Source organism: Arvicanthis niloticus, chromosome 24, assembly GCF_011762505.2.
Source record: "Arvicanthis niloticus isolate mArvNil1 chromosome 24, mArvNil1.pat.X, whole genome shotgun sequence".
In the NCBI taxonomy this organism is placed as follows: Eukaryota; Metazoa; Chordata; class Mammalia; order Rodentia; family Muridae; genus Arvicanthis; species Arvicanthis niloticus.
In genome coordinates this window covers 27,842,140-27,866,229 of record NC_133432.1, presented here as the reverse complement: position 1 = coordinate 27,866,229, position 24,090 = coordinate 27,842,140, and the positions used below count along the sequence as shown (strand labels likewise).

The 24,090-nt window shown below is 50.3% G+C and overlaps 1 protein-coding gene across 6 annotated transcripts in view; it reads left to right on the top strand.

Annotated features, from left to right (window-relative positions):
• Positions 1-22,998, top strand: part of Agfg2 (ArfGAP with FG repeats 2) — a 34,738-nt gene extending 11,740 nt beyond the window's left edge. The window contains exons 2-13 of one of the 6 annotated variants that reach the window (XM_076923332.1): positions 4,812-4,905; positions 5,466-5,581; positions 9,100-9,256; positions 9,911-10,076; positions 11,707-11,829; positions 12,868-12,900; positions 16,700-16,820; positions 17,014-17,096; positions 17,210-17,290; positions 18,750-18,878; positions 21,201-21,286; positions 21,926-22,998. In XM_076923332.1, the coding sequence (XP_076779447.1) occupies positions 4,812-4,905; positions 5,466-5,581; positions 9,100-9,256; positions 9,911-10,076; positions 11,707-11,829; positions 12,868-12,900; positions 16,700-16,820; positions 17,014-17,096; positions 17,210-17,290; positions 18,750-18,878; positions 21,201-21,286; positions 21,926-21,979 (1,243 nt within the window). In that variant the 3' untranslated portion in view covers positions 21,980-22,998. The remainder of the gene's footprint in view (positions 1-4,811; positions 4,906-5,465; positions 5,582-9,099; positions 9,257-9,910; positions 10,077-11,706; positions 11,830-12,867; positions 12,901-16,699; positions 16,821-17,013; positions 17,097-17,209; positions 17,291-18,749; positions 18,879-21,200; positions 21,287-21,925) is intronic. The other 5 variants (XM_076923334.1, XM_076923333.1, XM_076923335.1 and 2 more) reach the window with 5 other exon arrangements.
• Positions 22,999-24,090: the final 1,092 nt, after the last annotated feature.

Here is a 24,090-nt window from a genome sequence, read left to right as displayed (position 1 = left end):
CTTAAGCCATAGCAATCAGTTTGTTTTTGATTGCTTCCTCCTGGGGCTGCAGAGATAGATGCTCAGTGGGTAAGAGCTCTGAGTTTGGATCCCCAACTCCCATGTGAAAAGCCAGGCATGTTCATGTAACAGTAGCAGTGCAGGAGGTGGAGATAGGGGGATTGCTGGGATTTGCTGGCTGCTAGCCTCACTCCAGTTCAAGTGATGGACCAGGACTCTAATATCTTTCCCCAACCTCCCCACAGGCTTGCATGTACACACCACACACACACACACACACACACACACACTAATAAACTAATTTAAGTTCATTTAAATTCAGGCTGGGCAAGTAAATTTAATCTCTTGAGTTTGTCTGGCTGGCGTGGATTTCCATCACACAAGGGCAGTAACTCCTTCTCATTTAGGGGTGTTGTAGGGAAGGACCTGAGTTTTGTTGGGGATATTGGGTGCGAGCCAGAGGGTTGGGTCTGTTTCATTCCAGGCCAGTGAGTCACATCTGGCCCATCACATGACCCTGGAACTCACATGACCCTGGACTGGACCCAGCTAAATGCAAACCACCTAGGCCACTCTCAGGGGCTGGTGGGAGAAGGTTCTACATCTGTGCTTCTAGCCAGCAACAGCCTCCGTGTGATTCAGAGAGACATGGTCTGACTCAGGCCCTACAAGTGGGCCCTCCTCCCCAGGCTGCAGCCTCCTTGTGCAGTGTTCTCCCTGCCCCCCAGACTGACTGTGGTTATTCATAATCCAGTCCCCAGACATCAAGGTCAGAGCTGTGCTCTCTGTCCTGTGCTGCAGAAACATCCTGTTCCCTTCAGATGTATTCAGGCACCGTGTTTTCCCATCACTTCCCGGCCTTCCTTCATCCTCCCGTCCCAAAACACCCCTCCTGTCCACACTCCCGCAGACGGTGAGTCCGCTGTTCCATGTAATCTGCTTTTGATTGATGCCTGCCTGAGTTCCTCCTCCCTGTCCTCCCCTTCCCCCTCACAAGGAAGCGCCTCTGTGTTTACAACTGCTAACAGTTCCTGGTTGTCCTTTTCAGGAAATGTCAGTGACCTTCTTATGATAGGTTTAAACTCTGTTTTTCTAATGTAAACATAATGAATTTCACTGTTCCCATGACTGGTTCGCTTCCGTCCCCAGTGCTAACATCCTGAATCATTCTCCTTTATCCATCAAGTGTCTGACTGGGTGGCAGGTATTGCAGTGAGTACGCTTATATAAGCTTCTTGAGTCCCCACCCAATTTGTGCATGTGTGTGTGTGTGCGCACACCTATGCGTGCACGTGCGCACATACTTGTGTGGAGACCAGAGGTCAACCTGGAGAGTCATTCCTCAGCTACTGGAGTGGATGGGATATAAGCTCGGTTGGTAGAGTGTTCATGTCCTAGGCATGGAGCCCCCAGGGTTTAACTCCTATCCTAGCACTGTATAGCAAGGGATGGGGTAGTCTCCAAGACATATAATCTCAGCACTTGGGAAGTGGAGACAGTGCGGTTGGGACATCAAGGTCTTCCTGAATCACATAGCAAGTCCGAGGCCAGCCTGGACTATATAAGACCCTGTGGCAAAAATAAGAGAAGGAAGCAGGCTGCCTCAGATTTAAAAACCAAACCAAATCATTGGTGAGCAAGAGCTCAGAGAAAGTTATACTGCCTAGGAAACCTGATCGCGGCAGACTCTAGGACAGATTCTATGTAAGAGCCCGGCAGACTCCAGGAGAGATCCTATGTAAGAGCTATTGCTTGCTACAGGAGCCAGGTTCTGCTGGCTGCTTCCCTCTCGTGTTTCCTTAGACGTCATCCTGTTGGATACTGCTTGGGTCATTTTATAAGGGCATCTGGAGAGTCCTTACTCAAAAGTCTAGTGGCAGAATGGCTGGAAAATGACCTCATCTGTAGCCTCCTGTGTCCCAGCCTTTGCTAAAATCCCTTAATGAACAATTTATCACCCAGGAGCAACCGCCCTTCACTGTTCACTCTGGGGCTTGGCATCTGCCCTGAATCCATGCTCTGCCATCACTTACACGGGCACAGTCACTGCCAGCCTTCCAAACTTGGCACAGATACCTTCGTGCTGTGCATGCTACCTGTGAGTATAAATATATATCCCTCACTTAAATCTTTATTATTTTACATGTGTAGTAATACATACATACATACATACATACATACATACATACATACATGCCTGCCTGTATGTTCTTGTACCGTGTAGGAGTACTGCTATCTGAAGCCAGAAGAGGGCATCAGATCTCCTGGAAATGCAGGTGGTTGTGACCCACCACGTGGTTGCTGAGAATCCAACCCAGGTCCTCTGCAAGAGCAACCAGTGCTCTAACCACTGAGCTGTCTCTCCAGCTCCATCTTTTTATTCATTTATTTTTTTGAGACAGGGTCTCATTTGCCTGGCTAGCCTTGAACTTGCTACATAGCCACGGATGGTCTCCTCCACCTCCCAGAGCCGCGATCACAGGTTATCTACCACCACACCTGGTTTGTACAGTGCTATAGGTGAACGGGGCCTCATATAAACATCCTACCAACTAAGCTATGGTCCGAGGCCCTACCTAGTGTTTCAAAGCCAAAGATGCCTCAGTATCAGAGACTTGCTTGCTTGAGTCTGTGGTCCGCCGCGTCCTGGTCTAATTTACTTGTTCTGGCTTGGCTGGTTTTGTTTTAAGATGAGGGTAATGCTCTAGACTGGAGTAGAAGCTCAAGTATGAGGAAAGGAGGACCTGGGGGCTGCTCAGACGGGCCAGCAGTGGGCGAAGGCACTTGCCACCAAGCCTGACATTCCCCACGGTGGAAGGAGAGAACAGAGTCCTGCAGGTTGTCCTCTGACTTACGGGATGAATAAGTAACTAGATACATTTAACTTAAGAAAGGGGAAACTGAGGCTGGAGAGGCGGCTCAGAGGTTAAGAGCACTAACTCCTCTTCCAGGGGTCCTGAGTTCAGTTCCCGGCAACCACGTGGTGGCTCACAGCCATCTGTAATGGGATCAGATGCCCTCTTCTGGTGTGTTGGAAGACAGCAACAGTGTACTCATATACATAAAGTAAATAAATAAACAAATAAACAAATCTTTAAAAGGGAAAAGGAAAGGGGAAAACACGAAGCCCTCACCTAGCTGAACCTCTGGTTTCCCATTAGAACCCCAGAAGGGCAAGTGACTAGGAGTAAGAAATCTTTCTTTTCTACTGTAACCCCCACAGGGTGTCTATGGGAGAAGCTGGCTCTCCAGGGAGTTAACGGATCTGTGGGCCTGTGTCTTTCCATCTCATGGCTGAAGTTTTTAAATTTCTTCCTGCTTTATTAAAAGATCTTGGAAGAGGGACGCCTGGGATATTTCTTTTTCCAGATATGGCTTCCTGAAAGGAGGTGGACCGCAACTCTGTCCTTCTGTTAAGGGACCACGGCAGCGTCTTCCACTTACCCACTCTGCTCCGCATAGCCTCTCTTTACTGTGGCAGTGTTAGTCAAGGGTCGCTTTTCTGCCGTACTTCATGCTTGGCGATGCCTATGGGTCCTCGGGATGCGTTGCCACAGATCTAGAATAACAGCGGGAAATGGGATGTGACAAATGTCTCAGCTCCCAGAAGTCACCCTCAGCCACAGGCTGAGCACTGGACAGGATCTGAGCCAGCCTCAAAGAGGAGTCTCCTTCTCCAAAGTCACTAACAGGGCCACAACGTGTTTGTCTCTCTTCTTGTTTCTCATTTGAAGTTCCCAGAATATTCTCATTTATGTTTTTTCCTGATATTCGGAATTAGCTTTTAATAGGGGTATTTAATTTTTTTTTTACATTTACTTAGTGTATGGGGGATGTCACTGTGCACATGGAGGTCAAACAAGAATTTGGAGGCAACATTTCTCTCCTATTGTGTGGGTCTCAGGTCCTCAGATCAGCAAGCTCTGCCACAAGCTCCCTCTAAACCATCTTGCTGGCCCTTGGCAGGACTTTGTTCTTGAGTTTTTGTTTGTTTTCCAGTATTGGGAATAGAAACAAGGGCCTTGTGTTTACTAAGCCAGTCAATTTTTAACTGATAAACTATACTCCTTCTCACTGGGGGATTCTAGGCAGGGGCTCTACCACTGAGCCACGTCCCCAGCCCCTCACTGAGGGATTCTAGGCAGGGGCTCTACCACTGAGCCACGCCCCCAGCCCCTCACTGGGGGATTCTAGGCAGGGGCTCTACCACTGAACCACACCCCAGCCCCTCACTGGGGGATTCTAGGCAGGGGCTCTACCACTGAGCCACACCCCAGCCCCTCACTGGGGGATTCTAGGCAGGGGCTCTACCACTAAGCCACGCCCACAGCCCCTCACTGGGAGATTCTAGGCAGGGGCTCTACCACTGAGCCACGCCCCAGCCCCTCACTGGGGGATTCTAGGCAGGGGCTCTACCACTAAGCCACGCCCACAGCCCCTCACTGGGGGATTCTAGGCAGGGGCTCTACCACTGAACCACACCCCAGCCCCTCACTGGGGGATTCTAGGCAGGGGCTCTACCACTGAGCCACACCCCAGCCCCTCACTGGGGGATTCTAGGCAGGGGCTCTACCACTAAGCCACGCCCACAGCCCCTCACTGGGAGATTCTAGGCAGGGGCTCTACCAGTAAGCCACACCCCAGCCCCTCACTGGGGGATTCTAGGCAGGGGTTCTACCACTGAGCCACGCCCTAGCCCTTGGATGGGATCCTAACTGAGACCATCTTATGTGCTGTTATTTCATTTCTCCGTCTTCACTCCTTCCGTGCACACACCTGCCACAGCTCACCACTCTGTTTCTTTCCTACAGGAGAGGCCTGAACCCCCCTCATCGAGTCAAGTCCATCTCCATGACAACTTTCACTGAGCCTGAAGTCCTGTTCCTCCAATCTCGGGGAAATGAGGTGAGCAGGAGGAGGAGGTGGAGGCTGCAGCTTTACGTGCGCCACTGGGTAGCAAAGCTTTGCCTCAAGATGGCTGGAAAACCCAATAGCTTCCTTTGAAAAACTTTTTTCTTTACATTTCTCTATTTTGTGTGTCTGTGTGTCTGTGTGTCTGTCTGTCAATCTGTCTATCTATTGTAACGGAGGATAACTTTTACAAGTTGGTTCTCTGCTTTCACTATATAGGTCTAGGGATCCAGCTCAGGCCACTTGCTTTTTTTTTTTTTTTTTTTACCAGCCCCCAAAGTTTCTTTTGGGATGTATTTTTAATTCATATTTTTAGTATGTGCTGTGTCTGCCTTACATGTATTGTATGTTTACATAAGGCCTGATCTATTCGGTTATAAACTGTGAGGCAGGGATTATGTCTGTTGTGTAGGCACATGTGAATCCCCCAACACACACTCTGTAGCCAGGCTCAGTAGATATTTTATCTTTGAAGATATTGGTCTGGCATTAATCAGAGGTTCACTAACAATGCCGTTTACTCTTGGGACATTGTGCCGTTCCCGTCCCTTCAGGTCTGCCGGAAGATCTGGCTCGGTCTTTTTGACGCCCGGACATCATTGATACCAGATTCCAGGGATCCTCAGAAGGTGAAGGAGTTTCTCCAAGAAAAATACGAGAAAAAAAGATGGTAAGGAGGGAGAAAGAGACATGTCCAAGACAGTTTGCTGACAAATTCCATTTCCAAAGTATAACTGGTGTTTCTCTACAACCAGGTTTTTTTCCTCACTCCAACTCCCAGATTCAATTAAAGCTAAATTCTGACTTCAGAGTAACAGTTGAAACTGAGAGTATTGGTTCATGCCCATAATCCCAACACTACGGCAGGAGAGTTAGAAATTCAAGGTCATAGCTGGATGGTAGTGGTGTACACCTTTAGTCCCAGCATTCTGTAGGGTAGAGGCAGGTGAAGCTCTGTGAGTTCGAGGCTAGCCTGATCTACAAAACTTGTTCCAGGACAGCCAGGGCTACACAGAGAAACCCTGCCTCAGAAAGAAAGAAAGAGAAAAAGAGAGAAAGAAAGAGAGAGAGAGAGAAGGAGGGAGGGAGGGAGGGAGGGAGGGGAAATTTAAGGTTATTCTTGGCTACTGAGTAAGTGTTCTGGGCAAACCTGGACTACGAGTCCCTATTCCAAAATAATGCAATAAGAAATTAACATGAAAGAAGATGTTGTTATTAGTCATTAACCCTGCAGTTCTGTTTGTTTAAGGCATGGAGCCCGGGTTGACCCTGAACTGTATATATCCAAGGACAAACTTGAGCTTTAGATTCCCCTGCTCCTGCCTTCCGAGTGTGAGGATTACATGTGTGCACCACCACTCCTGGTTTATGTGATGTTGGGAATCAAATCCAAGGCTTCATGGATGTTTGGCCAACGTTGTGCCCATGGAGCCACATCCCCTAGCCCTAACCCTGCAGTCTTGACGTCCTCTCTCTTGGGGAATGACTGGAGCCAGGAGGCAGGTTCTACAGCTCAGTGGCTCTTGTATATGTGTGTGTGCATCTGTGTGTGCAGGGCACATGTGTAGAGGTCCGAGGACAGCTTCGTGGAGCAGATTCTTGCTTGTGGGTCTCAGGGATTGGACACAGATCGTCAGTCTTGGCAGCACGTATCCTAATACACTGAGCGAAATCACTGGCGCTTCAGTTTTTGAGGAAGGGTCTTTTACTGAACCCAGCGCTCACCAGTTTAACTAAATTGGTTGCCTGGTGAGCCCCTGGGACCTACTGTCTCCGCTCTTAGAGCTGAGATTGTAGAGAGATCTGCTTGTCAGCACACCTAACTTTATATGGGTGCTGGGGACCTGAACTCCAGACCCCGTGGTTATAAATCAAGCACTTCACCCACTGAGCCATCTCCGAGACCACCTCGCTGGGGTATCCTAGCCTAGCATTAAGATGCTTGCAGAATAAAGGGTGTATGTGGGGACTGGGGAGGGAGTTTTCTCCAGCAAGAACTGGAGGTCAGGGCAGACTGGATAAGATACAGACACGCTCTGCGGGACTGAAAGGAGAAATCTAGGGAAGCCTGGTGATGCAGCTTGGTGATCCAGCTTCTCCAGAGACTGAGAGACAAGGAGGGAGTAGTCAGGACCTGTTTGGGCTATGGAAATGAATTCATGGCCAGCCCTGGCAAGTCAGTGAGACTCTGTCTCAAAATAAAAGGTACAGAAAGGGCTTCAGTGTAATCTGCAGGAGGCCCTGGGTTTCAATCCCTAACAGAGACAGAGAGAGACAGAGAGAGACAGAGAGACAGAGAGAGAGAGACAGAAACAGAGACAGACAGAGACAGAGACGGGAGACCCAGAAAAAGAAAGGGCCCCCTCAACAATGAAGTTGAAAATAAGATCACTGTTCTATCTGTATTATCATATCTGTGATTACTTAAAACCAAGATGTCTTGAGATGTCCAAAGAAGGAAAGATACCCATTTTTTTTTTTTTTTACAAATAACATATGCTAATTACAAAATTCTTTTAAAGAATCTGGGTTTGGTAGCACACACCATGAACCCCAACACTCGAAGCAGAGGCAGGCAGAGATCTCTGTGAGTTCAAGGCCAGCCTGATCTACATATCAAGTTTCAGGATAGCCACAGCTACATAGAAAAACCCTGTCTCAGAAAAATAAAAACAATTAAAAAATCACTTAAAAAGTAGAAAATAGCCACAACATGGGTTTGGGGGTGGCATTTCTGAACAGAGATTTATCAAAGCTGGGCATGGTGGTATATACCCGCAATTGCAGTGTTCTGGAAGTGGAGGCAGGAGGATTAGTTCAAGTCATCTATGGGTACATGTGATACCATGTCCCAAAAGGCCAAAAACAATGACAGCAAGATGGCTTAGCAGGTAAAGGCACCCGATTTGACCTGAGTTCAGACCTGAGGAGCCACATGATAGAAGGAGCAAACATACCACATGCAAGCTGTCATCTGACCTTCAGTGGCACACATGCATGTACAGCTGAACTTGTATATGTGACACACAGATGATGATGATGATGATGATAAACTTTTTAATGTAAAGCAAAGAAAAATATCCAAGGTGTACCAGTGGTGGTGGTAGAAGCCTTAATTTCAGGTAGATCTCAATGAGTTCAATGCCAGGGCTACACAGAGAAACCCTGTCTCAGGGGAAAAAAGATACCCAAGGGGCAGCTGTATGTGGTACCTCATGCCTTAGGGTGCTGGGGGCGTGGCTCAGAGGTAGAACCCCTGCCTAGAATCCCCTAGTGAGGGACTGGGGGTGTGGCTCAGTGGTAGAGCCTCTGCCTAGAATCCCCCAGTGAGGGACTGGGGGTGTGGCTCAGTGGTAGAGCCTCTGCCTAGAATCCCCCAGTGAGGGACTGGGGGTGTGGCTCAGTGGTAGAGCCCCTGCCTAGAATCCCCCAGTGAGGGACTGGGGGTGTGGCTCAGTGGTAGAGCCTCTGCCTAGAATCCCCCAGTGAGGGACTGGGGGTGTGGCTCAGTGGTAGAGCCTCTGCCTAGAATCCCCCAGTGAGGGGCTGGGGGTGTGGCTCAGTGGTAGAACCCCTGCCTAGAATCCCACAGTGAGGGGCTGGGGGCGTGGCTCAGTGGTAGAGCCCCTGCCTAGAATCCCCTAGTGAGGGACTGGGGGTGTGGCTCAGTGGTAGAGCCTCTGCCTAGAATCCCCCAGTGAGGGACTGGGGGTGTGGCTCAGTGGTAGAGCCTCTGCCTAGAATCCCCCAGTGAGGGGCTGGGGGTGTGGCTCAGTGGTAGAGCCCCTGCCTAGAATCCCCCAGTGAGGGGCTGGGGGTGTGGCTCAGTGGTAGATCCCCTGCCTAGAATCCCCCAGTGAGGGGCTGGGGGCTTGGCACTTAACTACCATGCACAAAGCCCTGCTCACAGAAGATGTTGGGGGAGGGTTTGAAATAGGGTTTCTCTGTATAGCCCTGGCTGTCCTGCAACTCACCACGTAGACCAGGCTGGCCTAGAACTCAGAGATCTACCTGTCTCTACATCCCAGGTGCTGAGATCAAAGATGTGCATCATGAAGTTCTTTTTATTCACAGACGGGAATTAGTAAAGAAACAATAAAGATTTTGACCCTGTATCTTCTGTTTTTCTAACCACCTTAGGTGAACATGGTCCATGGTTTTCTCTCTCTGCATAACTGTTCCTCACAGGTATGTCCCCCCAGAGCAAGTCAAAGGACCCTCTTACAGCAAAGGCAGTGTCTCTGCTACCCCTGTCCAGGGCTCTGTCCCAGAAGGGAAACCCATTCGGACACTTCTGGGAGATCCTGTACCATCTCTCTCTGATGCCGCTACCAGTTCAAACCAGGTAACCCTCAGACCTGATCCTCACATCTCCACTGAGACTTGCTTTAGATTGCATGGGACAGGGGCGTCGCTTTCCTAAGTCAGATCGCACATTGTCAATCCAGGAGCTGAAAGCTGCTTCTCAGCGGTGCTGCTACCTCTAGCTTACATCTGGATACCTAGACCCTGGCAGAAAGTGGTGGTTAGGGAGATGGGGACAATGACTTCAGTCTGGACCCTCCCTTCAAAGGATCTAGAGCAGTGCTTCCTGTAGCTGGCAAGGATAAGGGGTGAGCTGGGCGTCGGTGGCACACGCCTTTAGTCCCAGCACTCAGGAAGCAGAGACAGGTGGATCTTTGGGAGTTCAAGTTCGAGAACCTCCAGGGCTACACAAATCCTGTCTTGGGGGGATGGGGAGTGGGGGCAGGGAATATGCAGAGGCGAGCGCTGCTGAGCGTTGTGGGACACATTGCTAGAGGGTTACTTCTATATGTTCTAAACGCCTCCTGTGGGGATGTGAGGAGCTTGGGCAACATCTACATGGGAAGCCTCTCAGCTGAGGACACCAGCTTACTCTGCCTTCTCCCGCTTAACTGTTTGGGGGCAGCCTGAGTAGCTCTGGAGGGACCCAGGTCACGTGTGGGATTCTAAGCATCACACACAATTCTTTCTCAAGTCTGTCAGCCAGACTCAGGCACGCACAGCACAGGCATGGAGCTCACAGCCTCCTTCCCATTCATCCACCAAGAAAGCCAGCACTGACCTGCTGGCCGATATCGGCGGAGACCCCTTTGCTGCTCCTCAGATGGCGCCAGCCTTTGCCTCATTCCCAGGCTTTGGAGGTGAGTGCAAGCCCGCGGCAAGAACCTGTCTACACCATGTATGTATTACCGCAAAGACATTCAGTCCACTGGGGCCTGACTTTTCTTTGTGGCTGGGGTCAAGGAGCAGCATGCGTTATACTTGGTAGTTTAGCCATAAAACATATCAGTGGGGGCTCCCAGCGAGTCCTTCAGCAGTCAGAGAACCCGTTTGATTACTTTATCTCTGCTAAGCCAGAAAGAAGGGAGCCGGGTGTGGTGGTGTGTGCTTATAGTCCCGGTACTCAGGAGGCTGAAACCAGAGAGTAAAGAGCTGAATAATTGTCCCCACATTTATGTGTGTGCACGTTTATGTGTGTGCACTTACAGGAGGGAGCTATGGGAGGGCCCCTCCCAGTGAAGGCAACGCCATCCCTGGGCAGGTGCTCCAGGCTGGGTGAGAAAGCAGGCTGAGCAGCCTACGAAGCTAACATATCTGCCCTGGCTACTGTTCCTTGAGTACCAGCTCTCTCTCTCTCTCTCCCTCTCTCTTATACTTTTTCTTGTTTTAGATTTATTTACTTCACATGTCTGAATGTTTTGCATGGTATGTATGTATGTATGTATGTATGTATGTATGTGCACCACATGCATACCCAGTGCCCGCAGCTACGACGAGGGCTTTAGAGCCCTTGGGACTAGAGTTATAGATGCCTGTGGGCCACCATGTGAGTACTGGCTGTCAAACCCTGGTCATCCAGAAAAAAAAAAAAAAAAGTGTTCTTCACCACTGAGCCATCTCTTCAGCACCGACCTTTTCAATGAAAGTAAAACAAACAAAAACCAGTTTCTTGCTGGCCTTGACCTTGCCACATATGCTGGGCTGGTGGGTCATAGCGACTCAGGGGTCCACCTGTCTCTGAGTTTCCAGTGCTGAGATTATAAGCTAATCACATAGACTCTGGGGACTGAGCTGCCTTCCAGCAGACAGGAGGGAAGGAGACTGTTTTGGAAATAAGGCCTTAGTATTATGGAGTGTAGGCTGGTCTCGAACTCATGATATGATCTCAGTCCAGCCTCTTGAGTGCTGGGGTCACAGGTGTGAACCACCATGGCTTCCATGTCCTGGTTCGGAGCCCCTTGAAGGAAGTCCTAGTAAGAACTCAAGTCAGGGACTGAAGCAGAAACTGGGGGATTGCGCTTGCAGGCTTGTTCCTCAAGGCTTGCTCAGCCTGTTTTCTTTTGGGTTTTGATCTTCTGAGACAGGATCTCACCATGTCGCTGTGGGCTTGCTCTGTACATTCATCAGCCTTCTTTGTTATACAGCCCTGGACCACCCGCCCAGGGATGGCACTGCCTCCGTGGGGTTCGGTCCTCCCATATTAATCGAGAAAGTGCTCCCACAAACTCACCTGCTATAAATCAGTCTGATGGAGACACTTTCTTTTGGCGGGGAAGGGGGTTCTCTACAGAGCCTTGGCTGCCCTAGAACTCACTGTATAGACCAGGCTGGCCTTGAACCCACAGACATCTGTTGCCTCTACCTCCCTAGTGTTGTTATTAAAACATGCACCACCATGTCTGGCAGAGGCACTTCCTCAGTTGAGATTCAGCAGCATCCGGCTGTGTCTACGTTTCCTTCATGCTGTGTTTGTGTCCCTTCCTCCCGTAGACCAGACTCCTCACGGAGGGTTTGCCAACTTCGATGCCTTCGGCAGCAGCCCCAGCCCTTCCGCCTTTGGAAGCCTCCCTCCATCGGTCCAAGCCCCCTTCCAGGCCCAGCCGCCCCCTGCAGGTAGACTGCCTCATCCATTCCCAGCCTCTCTCAATAGCATCCCCGCTCCACGTCCATACATTATTCTTCCTTCCTTCGCATCCCCATTGACCACACGGACCGGATGACTGTGAAGGATGTATATAAAACTGCTTCTTCTTGAAGGGTGACAGAGTGTGGGGCCTGCCAGCCACAGACAGGGGCCACTGTCATCCCATTTTTCATTTTTTGTTTGGTTGTTTGGTTGGTTGGTTTGGTTTTTCGAGACAGGGTTTCTCTGTGTAGCCCCTGGCTGTCCTGGAACTCACTCTGAAGACCAGGCTGGCCTCGAACTCAGAAATCCGCCTGCCTCTGCCTCCCAAGTGCTGGGATTAAAGGCATGCCCTATTTTTCGCAAAAGGAAAATTGCTACAACATTGGTTAGGATTCTACCCAAGACAATTTTCTTTCTTGTTTTAAAAAATATTTTGTTTTACGTATTTGTGTGCACACACACGTGCACACACTCGGTAGACCCGAGCGTGCCACACACCTCATGTATAGGTCAGATGACAGCTTCCGTGACTGGTCGCTTCTTTCATTGTGGGTCCTGGGGATCGAACTTGCGTCTTCAGACTTGCATGACAAGTGTCTTTACCCGCTAACCCGGCTTAGTGCTCCTCCAACCCACACAGAACATTTCTGACTGGGAATACCCGAGGGCTGAGTCCTATAAAAAATATATGCGTCCTGTTCTTATTGTTTGTGATATCCTGTCTCAAAGGGTCAAGTGGCCAGGTCAAGTAAAAGGTAATCCCCGGGCATCCACACCCGTCTCTTCCAAGATGAAGGGTCTTTGAAACGGAGGGCTGTACTATTAGAAATTGCAGGAGACTCTTGAGGTCCCTTTCAACCCTTAGTTCTTTCCAAACCCCCCAGATCTCAGTCTCCACAGCCCCACCTCTCTTCTCTTGGCTGCCCTGGACACCAGGAGTTGGCAGCTGGAGGGCTGTAGAGACCAGATGTCTAGGGACAAGCCATGACTCATACTCTTTTTCCCTTCTCCACCCTCATTGGCAGCCAATCGGATGCTAACTGGAAGTTACAGCTTTGGTGAGTGCTTCTTCCACAGCCCTCAGCCTACCCAGGGTCCTCTGAAGTCCTTAAAATGTAGCTGGGCATGATGGCACATGCCTTTAATCCTAGTACTTGGGAAGCCTCTGTAAGTTCGAGGCCAGCCTGATCTACATCTCAAGTACCAGGCCAACAAGGGCTACATGATGAGACCCTGTCTCAGAAATAAATAAAATAAAATGTTGCCAGGGTGTGGTTCAAGTAGTAAAGTGTGTAATTAGAGCAAACGAGGGCCTGGGTTCCATCACCAGAATGGAAAAAAAAAAAAATACAGCATTATAAAACTGATTGTCTACTTGTGCAACACAGCATGGCAGAACTAAGACTTCCTGACTCTACCCACACAGTCCCACTGTGTCACTGAGAACTGCAGGGCTGCTTTGGTTTGATTGCTTGATTGATTTTGTGGTACTGGGAATTACATGTTGTGTCAGCATCAGGCAACAGCTATACCACTGAGCCACGCCCCCAGCCCCTCACTGGGGGATTCTAGGCAGGGGCTCTACCAGTGAGCCACGCCCCCAGCCCCTCACTGGGGGATTCTAGGCAGGGGCTCTACCACTGAGCCACGCCCCCAACCCCTCACTGGGGGATTCTAGGCAGGGGCTCTACCACTGAGCCACGCCCCCAGCCCCTCACTGGGGGATTCTAGGCAGGGGCTCTACCACTGAGCCACACCCCAGCCCCTCACTGGGGGATTCTAGGCAGGGGCTCTACCACTGAGCCACACCCCAGCCCCTCACTGGGGGATTCTAGGCAGGGGCTCTACCACTGAGCCACACCTCAGCCCCTCACTGGGGGATTCTAGGCAGGGGCTCTACCACTGAGCCATGGCCCCAGCCCCTCACTGGGGGATTCTAGGCAGGGGCTCTACCACTGAGCCACACCCCAGCCCCTCACTGGGGGATTCTAGGCAGGGGCTCTACCACTGAGCCACACCTCAGCCCCTCACTGGGGGATTCTAGGCAGGGGCTCTACCACTGAGCCATGGCCCCAGCCCCTCACTGGGGGATTCTAGGCAGGTAACTTTTTTTTTTTTTTTTTTTTTTTTTTGGTTTTTTGGTTTTTCGAGACAGGGTTTCTCTGTATAGCCTTGGCTGACCTGGAACTCACTCGGTAGACCAGGCTGGCCTCGAACTCAGAAATCCGCCTGCCTCTGCCTCCCAAGTGCTGGGATTAAAGGCGTGCGCCACCACCGCCCAGCTCTAGGCAGGTAACTTTACTACTGAGCTACATCACCATCATTTTTTAGTTTGGAACAAGATCATACTAAGTTGCCCACATTGGTCTTGAACTCTCCGTCCTCAAGCCTTCACCAGTTTATCCGGATAACAGATAAAATCCAGGCTGACAAGATGACCTATTGGTTAAAGGTGTTTGCTGCCAATCCTGACCATCAGAGTCTAATCCCAGAAACTCTCAAGGTGCAAGAACAATAGTTAAGAGCACTGGCTACTCTCCAGAGGACCCAGGTTCGAGTCCCAGCACCTATATGGTAGCTCACAACATCTGTAACTCCAGTTTTAGGGGATCTGTTACCCTCTTCTGGCCTGTGTGCACATGAGGCATATACATAGTGTACACACACACACACACGTGCAAGCAAAATGCTCATACAAGTAAAAAATTTTTTTTAAATCTTCAAAAGTTTTAAAATTTTAAATATTTATTCATAGTTCAATTGTTACGGTGCTTGCATAGCTTTTCCAGGTTTCTAGATTTGGTCCTTATCACCACATAAACCAGGCGTGGTAGGCCAGGCCTATAATCCTGTCACTCAGGATAGTGAAGGAAGGAGGGTCAGAAGTTTGAAGCCATCAGCCACATAAAGGGGTTTGAGGCTAGCCTGGGCTACATGAGACCCTGTCTGAAAAGACACAAGAGAGGGTAAAGGTTGGAAGGATGCTTGCCTATAGCACAAGTGTTTACATTCCAGCAGAGCTGGTATCTATCTGGGAAAAGAAGGATAGCAAGAAGAACGTCCCGAGATTCACAGCCTTTTCTAGACATCGGGCCTGGCCGGCTCTAACAGCTGACAGGCCACTCCCTAACCCATCCCCTGCCACTATGGGAAGATCCCCACTGTGCACTTGGAGCTGTTGGGCGGAGGGTGTAGCTCAGTGGTAGAGCACCTGCCTAGCACATGCGAGGCCCTGGGTTCCATCCCCAGCCACACAGGCAGATAAAGCTGTCTAGCCTTTAGAGATTGTGAGCGGTGGGTAGCTCTTCTGAAAGGCTGTGTTGTGTATGTCAGGCGTACCAAGAGGGTAAGTTGCTAAATGTGCAGTTTCTTGGAGCTCAGTGGGTAAAGGCTTTCGCTGCCAAGCCCGATGACCTGAGGTTGATCCCTAGAACCCACGTGACGGAACAAGGAAACCAGCTACTACAAGTCCTCTGACCGCCATGTGCACCCCTCTATGCAAAATAAATAAATATTAAACTGCCGCTTTGGAGCTTTGGAGCTGGTGGCGGCTCAGTGGGTGACCCGGGTTGAAGCCCAGCTCTGCCCTCTAGTGTCCGCAGGGAAACACTTCACAGACTATGATCCAGCAGGAGCCAGCGAGGGTAGAAAGCGCTCGCTCGTTCCCTGGGGGAAGCAGTTGGAACATGGTGACCCAGGCAAAACCGAACGAACGAACGAAGAGTTGACTCGCTCCTGTAGGTAGCTGCATCAGCTCCGAAACCCCGTGTGCTCTGAGGCAGGCAGGCACGACCCGGATCCACCTGCCTTGTGGTTGGAAGCATGGGTGGAGGGCGTGGGGAGGCTGCCGAGATAGTTCCGAAGGTAACGCTTGATGACTTTGAGTTTGATCTCCAAAACCCATGTAAAAAGAACTCAGCACCCACACACAAATAACGTAAGGAATGAAAAAAAATAAATAAACACAGCCTTTAGGAGCGGGGAGCATAGAAATTCAGACTACGCTAGTGGAGGGTTTGAAAGAAACCGGAACTGGAGTGTACGTGGCTCAGTGGCAGAGTTCTTGCCTAGCATGCAACTCGGGAAGCTGAGGCAGGATTGCTGCCAGTTTGAGGTCTACTTGGGTATGTAGTGAGACTCTGGGGCATTAGGTCCAGGGTAGGGTACTTATCTAACGGGCACTGGAGCCTAGGATTAATTCAAGGTACAGTTAATAAACTAATTTCCTTTGGTTGGTTTGGGTTTTTTGAGACAGAGTTTCTCTGTGTAGCCCTGGCTGTCCTGGGATCGCTCTGTAGACCAGGCTAGCCTTGAACTCACTCTGCCTCTGCCTCCTGAATGCTGATATTAAAAGCATGTGCCACCGCGGCCTGATTCTTGAAGTTAACCAGGAGCTCAGAGTGTTATTTATAGAGTGTCTGTCTATACACAAAGCCCTGGAGTTGATTCCTAGCGCCATATATTCCAGGCATATTTGGAATCCCAGCACTTGGGAGGCTAAGGTGAGAGGATGAAGGAAAGCCCAAGGCCAGCCTAAGCTATATATTGAGAACCTGTCTCAAAAAAAGACAGGAAAGGAGGAATGCCGCCTTTGCTGGAGAGACAGGCATGCGTCTAGAATATACAGACCTAACTGTACGGCATAAACGAAGACAAGCCAAGATGAGGCCTCGTTGCCTTACCCAGAAGTCTTCAAGGGACAAGCCCTCCTACGCTAGGTACTCACAGGAGAGCTGGACTAGCAGGAGTCCAGCAGGGGCCTCACCTGTCATCACTCCACCTCCTCCCCCACCTCCATCTCCTCCTCTGGCCTTTCCCTCAGGTCTCAGCCCGGCCCCCTTGTTTTATCCCATCCAGGGAGTAATCAGATGTCTGCGTTTGCTGTTGCACCCCTTGCGGCTGCCAGTCAACCCAACAGCCTTACAGATGTGGGCAGCCTCCTGGGACCCAGGATGGCTGCTGGAGGTCTCCCTGGCAGGTAGGTCCAGACATGAAGGTGACCCACCTGAAGGTTGGTGGCATTTTCACAGGCTGGTAGCACCTTGTGACTTACTTGTCTCCCCTTGGCTTCCCGGACTAGCCTTGGGTAACACAGCAGGCTTGACTTCTTTGCCCCCTTGCTCTGTTCTTCCTGGAAGATGCCCATTCCCACCTCTCTCCCTGTGCCACAGTGTTTTTGGGATGCCCAGCCAGGTTCCTGCGTTGCAGTCGGCTGTGCCAGGTGTTAGCGGCAGTGCAGGGCTCCCCTTTGGAGGTGAGTCCTACCTGTGAAGACCTGCAGGGAGGGGTGGAGAAGCACCCCAAGACTGAGGGCTCAAAACATCTTTTCCTCTAACCTCTCTCTGTCTCTCTTTGTGTTGTGAGCAGCCTTCACCAACCCCTTTGCCACCCCTGCCCAACCCCAGCTGCCTTCCACCAACCCATTCCAGCCCAATGGTCTAGCCTCAGGTAAGTTCCCAAACCTGACTTCTATGTTTTTTAGAGTGCCGACTCTCCTAACCCTATGTCTCTCACCATCCAAAGAGTAGTCAACATCCCGTTCCTCCCCACCACTGCCTGCCAGCTAGCCCAGGCTAGTTCCATCTGCAAATCAAGCCACCTAGTGGACTAAAAATAGAAGCATCTATGCCATAACAAACAGAATGTCACAGAAAAAGTGCCACATAATGATGTGGCCCTGTAATACCAGTACTGCTTAAGAGAGAGGATTGTCACAAGTTCAAGGACATGCTGGGATACATAGTAAGGTCTGGGCCAGCCTGGTCTACATAGTGAGACTCTGTCTCAAAAACAGAGATTTAAAGGATGGAGAGTCAAGAGAGAGAGGCAGGTGAGTAGAGGAGAGAGAGGGAGGGAGAGGGAGGCATGCCTCTTCCCCAGGTCAGTTCTCACGCATAGTTTCCTGTCCTTGTATTCACCATGTGTGCCTGGATTCAGCTCTAGGCGACCTCCTGTTTGCCCGGCCTGAGACTCCATCGAGCTAAAAGGATTTGAGGAGTTTAAGGGGACAATATAGGGTGCTGGGATGACAGGCCTGTGCCATCATGCCCAGATCCACTTTCATCCCTGAAACAGGCATGGGACCCATCTCGCTGGGCCACCATGAGAGCTGACGGATGAGAGGCACCATGTGTGCGCGTGACTCAGCTCTAGGCGACCTCCGGAGACTCCATCGAGCTAAAAGGATTTGAGGAATTAAGACAATATAGAGGCTGCGGAGGGCATGGGACTGCTAGGCCTTGCTGACAAACAAGGACAGGGGGTAGTAAGGAACTCCGTTCGTTGCTATGGTTCTCTAAGCTTAGGTTGGGACACTGAAGGGGGGAGCCTGGGTGCCCCGATGGATGGATCTGCATGTGGGTTAGAGACAGGAGCATCCAGTGCATCAGCTAAGAGGAAAATACACGTGAGGACCGACCTGAGGAAGAGGCATGCCTCCCTCCTCCTCCCTCTCTCCTCCACTCACCTGCCTCTCTCTCTTGACTCTCCATCCTTTAAATCCTGTTTTTGAGACAGAGTCTCACTATGTAGACCAGGCTGGCCTGGACCAGCACTGGGAAGGTAGGCATTAAGATCAGGAGTGCAAGGCCATCTTAGCTACACAGTGAGTTCAAGGACAGCTTGGGCTACATGAGGCCCTGTCTCATAACTGGGGAGGGGACACAGCGAGGGGTCACAGTTCACCTGTCTGTGGGCCCATTTCTGTGTGGTTCACAAGACCTGTGCCTTTCAAGCCAGGAACCCCAACTGCAGCGACATCATAGGCTTGTCGTGAAAAGTTGGATGGCTATAGGGCTTCATTCAGGGTCCCTTCCACTGTGGGGAAAGTGACCCCATTTTCCATATGGGGAGATTGAGGGGGGAATGTCAGCTCGTCCGCCTAAGCCGCCCATCTCTCGCTCCACAGGGCCTGGCTTTGGGATGGGCAGTGTTCGACCAGGCCTTCTCCAGCCAGTGCCACCCTCCGGGGCCTTCGCCAGTACCTTCCCCGCACCGGTGTTCCCCACACAGGCAGGGCTGGCCGAACAGCAGAACGGTAAGGGGACCGGGTATGAGCCCCCCCCTTTCCTCTGTGTATCCCCACTGTACATCCGGACAGCGCAGCCCTTGAGTACCGTGTGTGATCTGTTCCAGGAACCCCACCCCCACCCCGCATGCGCACCGGACTCTGTAGATATTCATGTAAATGGTATTGCATTTACACAGAAACTGTACACGCTAAGTGCGCATGTGCATTAATCCCAGCTGCTCAAGACGCTGAGACAAGGGCGAGGCCTGCCGGGAATACTCATTTAGTGAAAAGAGGGCGGGGTGGAGCTCACTGGTAGAGTTTACATGGCACACAGGCACTTCCTCTCCCAGTCCAATAAAGAAGGAAGAAACCTGCAGTGGTGGCACACGCCTTTAGTTCCAGCACTTGGGAGGCAGAGGCAGGTGGGTTTCTGAGTTCGAGGCCAGCCTGGTCTACAGAGTGAGTTCCAGGGCAGCCAAGGCTATACAAAGAAACCCTGTCTCAAAAACCAGAAAAAAAAAAAAGAAGAAGAAGAAGGAACCTATTATACACACTGCTGTCTCTCCATGTGTATATCCATTTTAAAGGAATTTTATTTGGTATGTGTGGGGTTTTTTCCTCCATGATACGAACCTTGGCCCTCTAGAAGAGAGAGAGGGTTGTGTTTCTAACTGCAGAGCCATCTCTCCAGCCTTCGCCTGTTTTGTTTTTTACTTGTGTGTGTGTGTTTGGTGAGCATGGCATGGCACTGCCACCGAGGTCAAGACAACTTGTGATAAGACAGGTCTCTCCTTCCACCTCGTGGATCCTGGGAATCGAACTCAGGTCTTCAGGCAACAGAAGCCTTTACCACTAGTCCATCTTGCCAGCCCTTGTTTACCTTGTCTTATTTTTTGTTTTGTTTTGAGATAGGTATTAGTATGTAGCCCAAGCTAGCCTTGAATTCCTGATCATCCCAGCTTGCCAGGTGCTGGGGTTACATAAATGTGACACTATACTTGTCTGTTTGTCCAGACAGGGTTTCTCTGTGTAGCCCTGGCTGTCTGGAACTCACTCTGTAAACCAGGTTGGCCTCAAACTGAGAGATCCACCTGTCTGTGCCTCCAAAGTGCTGGGATTCAAGGTGTGCACCACCACTGCCCAGCTGCCTGTTTGTATCTAATGCAACAGAAATGTTATATAAATAGCCGTTAAACTGTGTTGAAGAACTGATGAGAAAGGGAATTCAATACACTCATGATTTTTATAAAGATCTATTTATTTATATGAGTACACTGTAGCTGTCTCCAGACATACCAGAAGAGGGCATCGGATCCCATTACAGATGGTTGTGAGCCACCATGTGGTTGTGGAATTGAACTCAGGACCTCTGGAAGAGCAGTCAGTGTTGTTAACTGCTAAGCCATCTCTCCAGGTCCAGACATAATTTATAAATTTAACTTTCTATTTATGTGTACATGTGTCTCTGATTGAGTGTGCATAGATATTCATACTCTGAAAGCCCCCCCCCCCCCAAAAAGGATCAGATGCCCTGGATGGACCTGGAGCTGTAGAATTCATCAGCCATTCATTGTAGCTGCTGGAAACTGCACTTGAGTCCCTCTGAAAGAGTAATATGTGCTCCTAACCATGGACACATGCATACACATGCATACATGCATGTACACACACATAAATACAAATTTAAACACAAACCCTGTCTCATAAAACTATATATATATATATATATATATATATATATATATATATATATATATATGGTTTTGATTATTTGTTGTTTTTGTGACAGTCTGTCTATATAGCCCTGACTGTCTTGGAACTCACTCTGTAGACCAGGCTGGCCTCAAATTCACAGAAATCTGCCCGCCTTGGACTCCTAAGTACTGGGATTAAAGGCATGTGCCACCATACCTGCCTTAAAGTTTTCTTTTTCCAAGACAGGGTTTCTCTGTGTAGCTCTGGCTGTCCTGCAACTCACTCTGTAGACCAGGCTGGTTTTTTTGCTATGATTAAAGGCCTGTGCCACCACTGCCAGGCCAAAGTATTTTTAAGGATATGTTTTTAGCCTGTACTTGAGTGAAACTTAGGAAGACAATTTACGGGGTGGAGGGGGGGAACACACGCTTGTTGCCTGTACAGACGGAGACTTGAGCTATTCCCCTTTCTGACCAGCAGGGGGCACCAGAGGAGCTGCAGAGCTACTGCTGTCTCCTGATGGCTCCATGCTTTTCTAAGGAGAATTCTGGAAGGATCCCTCTTGGCTCTTCCCTGGGAATGTAGCAAGCTGCTCCCCTTCAGGAAGGTGGGAGAGACACAGTCAACCAAATTATTGTCCTTGCCCCCTAGGTTCTTCCTTTGGCGACTTGGGGACTTCTAAGCTGGGGCAGAGACCACTGAGCCAGCCGGCTGGGGTCTCCACCAATCCTTTCATGGTAAGCACTGCACTGTGACATTGGAGATGCACAGATCTTTCCAGAAGGTGGTGACGTGGGATATAACTGAGATCCCTTCCTGGCACGCATGTCCGTGTGTCCATGCACTCACAGAGGGCAGAGGACTTCCGGTGGCCTTCCTTATCACCCTCCACCTTCATTTCTTGACATAGGGCCTCTCACTGAACCTGGAGCTAGTCTGGTGGCTGGCAAGCCCCAGCGATCCTCCAGGCTCTGTCCCTCAAGGGATACCGGGGTTGCGGGTGCTCGTGCGACCACCTGGCTTTTTATAAGGGTGCTGAGGATTTGAACTCAGGTACCCATGGTTTTATAGTAAATGCTTTTACCCATGGATCCAGCACACGCACATACACACACACCACCTCCTCCCTTTTTTGAGATTAAGTCACACTGTGTACCCCAGGCTAGCCTAGAACTCATGGTCCTCTTGCCTCAAGCATCTGAGTGCTGAGATTTCAGATGCGTACCTCCACACCCAGCTCTCAGGCCCCCCTCAATACCTCACTCCCTTTAGTGTCCCCTCATCCCATGTTGTCTGTCCCTTGAGTAGATATGTTCGGTGGGCTCCAGAAGTTTCTGTCTCCCCTAATCCATTAACCTTTTGCTGTCTCTTTGCAGACTGGACCCTCAGCGTTTGCCTCCAAACCTCCAACCACAAACCCATTCTTGTAGCACTGTGTTATCAGGGAAGAAGGGGCTCTCCCCTACTGGGGTGGGGGGTGACTTCTACGTCTGCTGCCCCCCCTCAGAGCTCTGGTGACCATTTGCCTGTGGGACATTTCTGTGGGTCTGAGGCTGGGGTTGGGCCTAGTTTGTGGGGCTTATGGATCTGGGACTAGAGGAGGTTTAGAAGTGTAGCTTGAGGCTTATAGATGAATCAGACTCTGGCCTCCTGATCCGCCGCCCAGGGGCTTCCTCTTCCTCGCTGGACGCATATCCAGGAAGAAGTCCAGAAGGAGCAAAGATACCCTCATCAGGAGGCCCCATGGTGGTGTATTTCTGTCAAATTTATTAAGTATGAAGACAGCCTTCGATCCTGTCCCTCCTGGCCTGAGGGGAGAGACGTTAGGCCCAGCCCCAGCAGCAGCCTTCCCCAGAGGGAGCAGCTCCTCGCTCCCAACCTTCCAAAGCTGCCGCAGCCCTCCCAGATAGAAGCAAGGCCAGAATGTAGGGCAAAGATGAGGCCTGGTGCTGAAAGCCACCAGACAGCGCTGGGACTGCGGAGCTTCTGGTGTCCAGTACTTTTGTTTTCCAGGCTCAGCCACACCCACTTTTCTCCACCTCAATTCTTCCCAGCTGTCCCCCCCATCCTGGCTGTCAGGGTGGAGGAGTTTTACCTACGGAGTATGCGTGCCTGCCTCCTGTCAAGCACTTTAGTTAGCCTTGTCATGTTTGGATACCAGTGTTTTATATTTATAAATAGAGAATTTTCTAATATAGCCTATTATATACATAAATATATATATATATGCACACACATATGTAAACAGATAAACACCATTCTTTTTCTCCCAGACAACCCTTTAACTTGGGGGGAATGGAGCTGGGCTTGGCGCAGGCCTGTAGTCCTAGAACTTGGGGGACTTGGGTAGGAGGATCACAAGTTCAAGACTAGCCTGGACAATTTTGAGACCCTGTCTCAAAGGAAAACGATTTAAAAAAAAAAAAAAAAGGTCTCAGGATGTAGCTTAGCGGTAGAGCACCTGTCTAGACTCCTCCTGGGAACTTGAAGACTAGAGTAACTCCTGCCTGTACCTGGATAATCAAACCTGGAGGCCCAGGGCTCAGGGGAGGACAACCAAGCGTCCTGAAGCTTTCCACAATACACAAGACCAACCGGGTACCCCAGAGGAAGTCTGCGGTTGACCAGGGAGTTTGGTTTAGCTTTTTCTTTTTTTTCTTTTTTTTTTTCTTTTTTCCACATTCCTCCCTCTGCGCCCAAATATCTGCACCAAAGCTTGTTTGGAGGCAATGTTGGAAAAGATTGCATTTGAAAGGATTAAAAAAAAAAAAAAAAAAAAAAAAAAAAAAAAAAAAAAAAAAAAAAAGCTCCGAGTGTCTTGTTTTGTGCCAGCTGGAGTGGATGCAAGTCAGTCAACATGACTGATTCTTAACTTGGATCTTCCGATCTTCCCTGCCTGGGCTGATAAACACGTGACCTCAACCAAAGGCTGAACTCGCACCCTCTGTTAGCAAGAAGACTGGGACCAGTGGGGACCAGTCAGGGTCCCGATCTGGGCCTGGAAGGTAGTGATCGTGGGCCCGGCAGGTGCCACGAGGCAGGTGGAGCGTGGCTTTGATAAGTCCAGACCCCCTCAGTGTTCTCTGCACCTCCAGCAGTTCCTTACCAGAGGCTGTTGTGTCAGCAGCCAGGTGTTTGGGCTGCTTGTGCAGGGATGAACATTTCCCTCCAGCAGAGACACCCGGGCCTTGGCCTTGCTGTTTACCCCGGGAGGCCCCGCCCTTCAGACCTCCGCCAAGAGTTCCTGGCCCTTTAAACTGGTCATTCTTAGGATTTCTCTGGGCCTTCCATGGGGACCAGCAAAGGGACGTGGGAATTAAGTTATCAGTTCCTTTGTTTTATAGACGTTTCTGGAAAGATCTCTAGCTCTTGCTAAGCCAGGCTTGGCCTTCCTTCTGCAATAAGATTCAGTCCCTGCTGTTTCCCTCGCTAGCCTAGCCTCTCCCCTCCTTCATTCTCCTGGGAGGGGGGTTGAGGGGGAAGGGAGGTCACCCAGCTGGCCCCTAGCCTTTGTACTAGATTTTTCCATATTTTCTGTTTC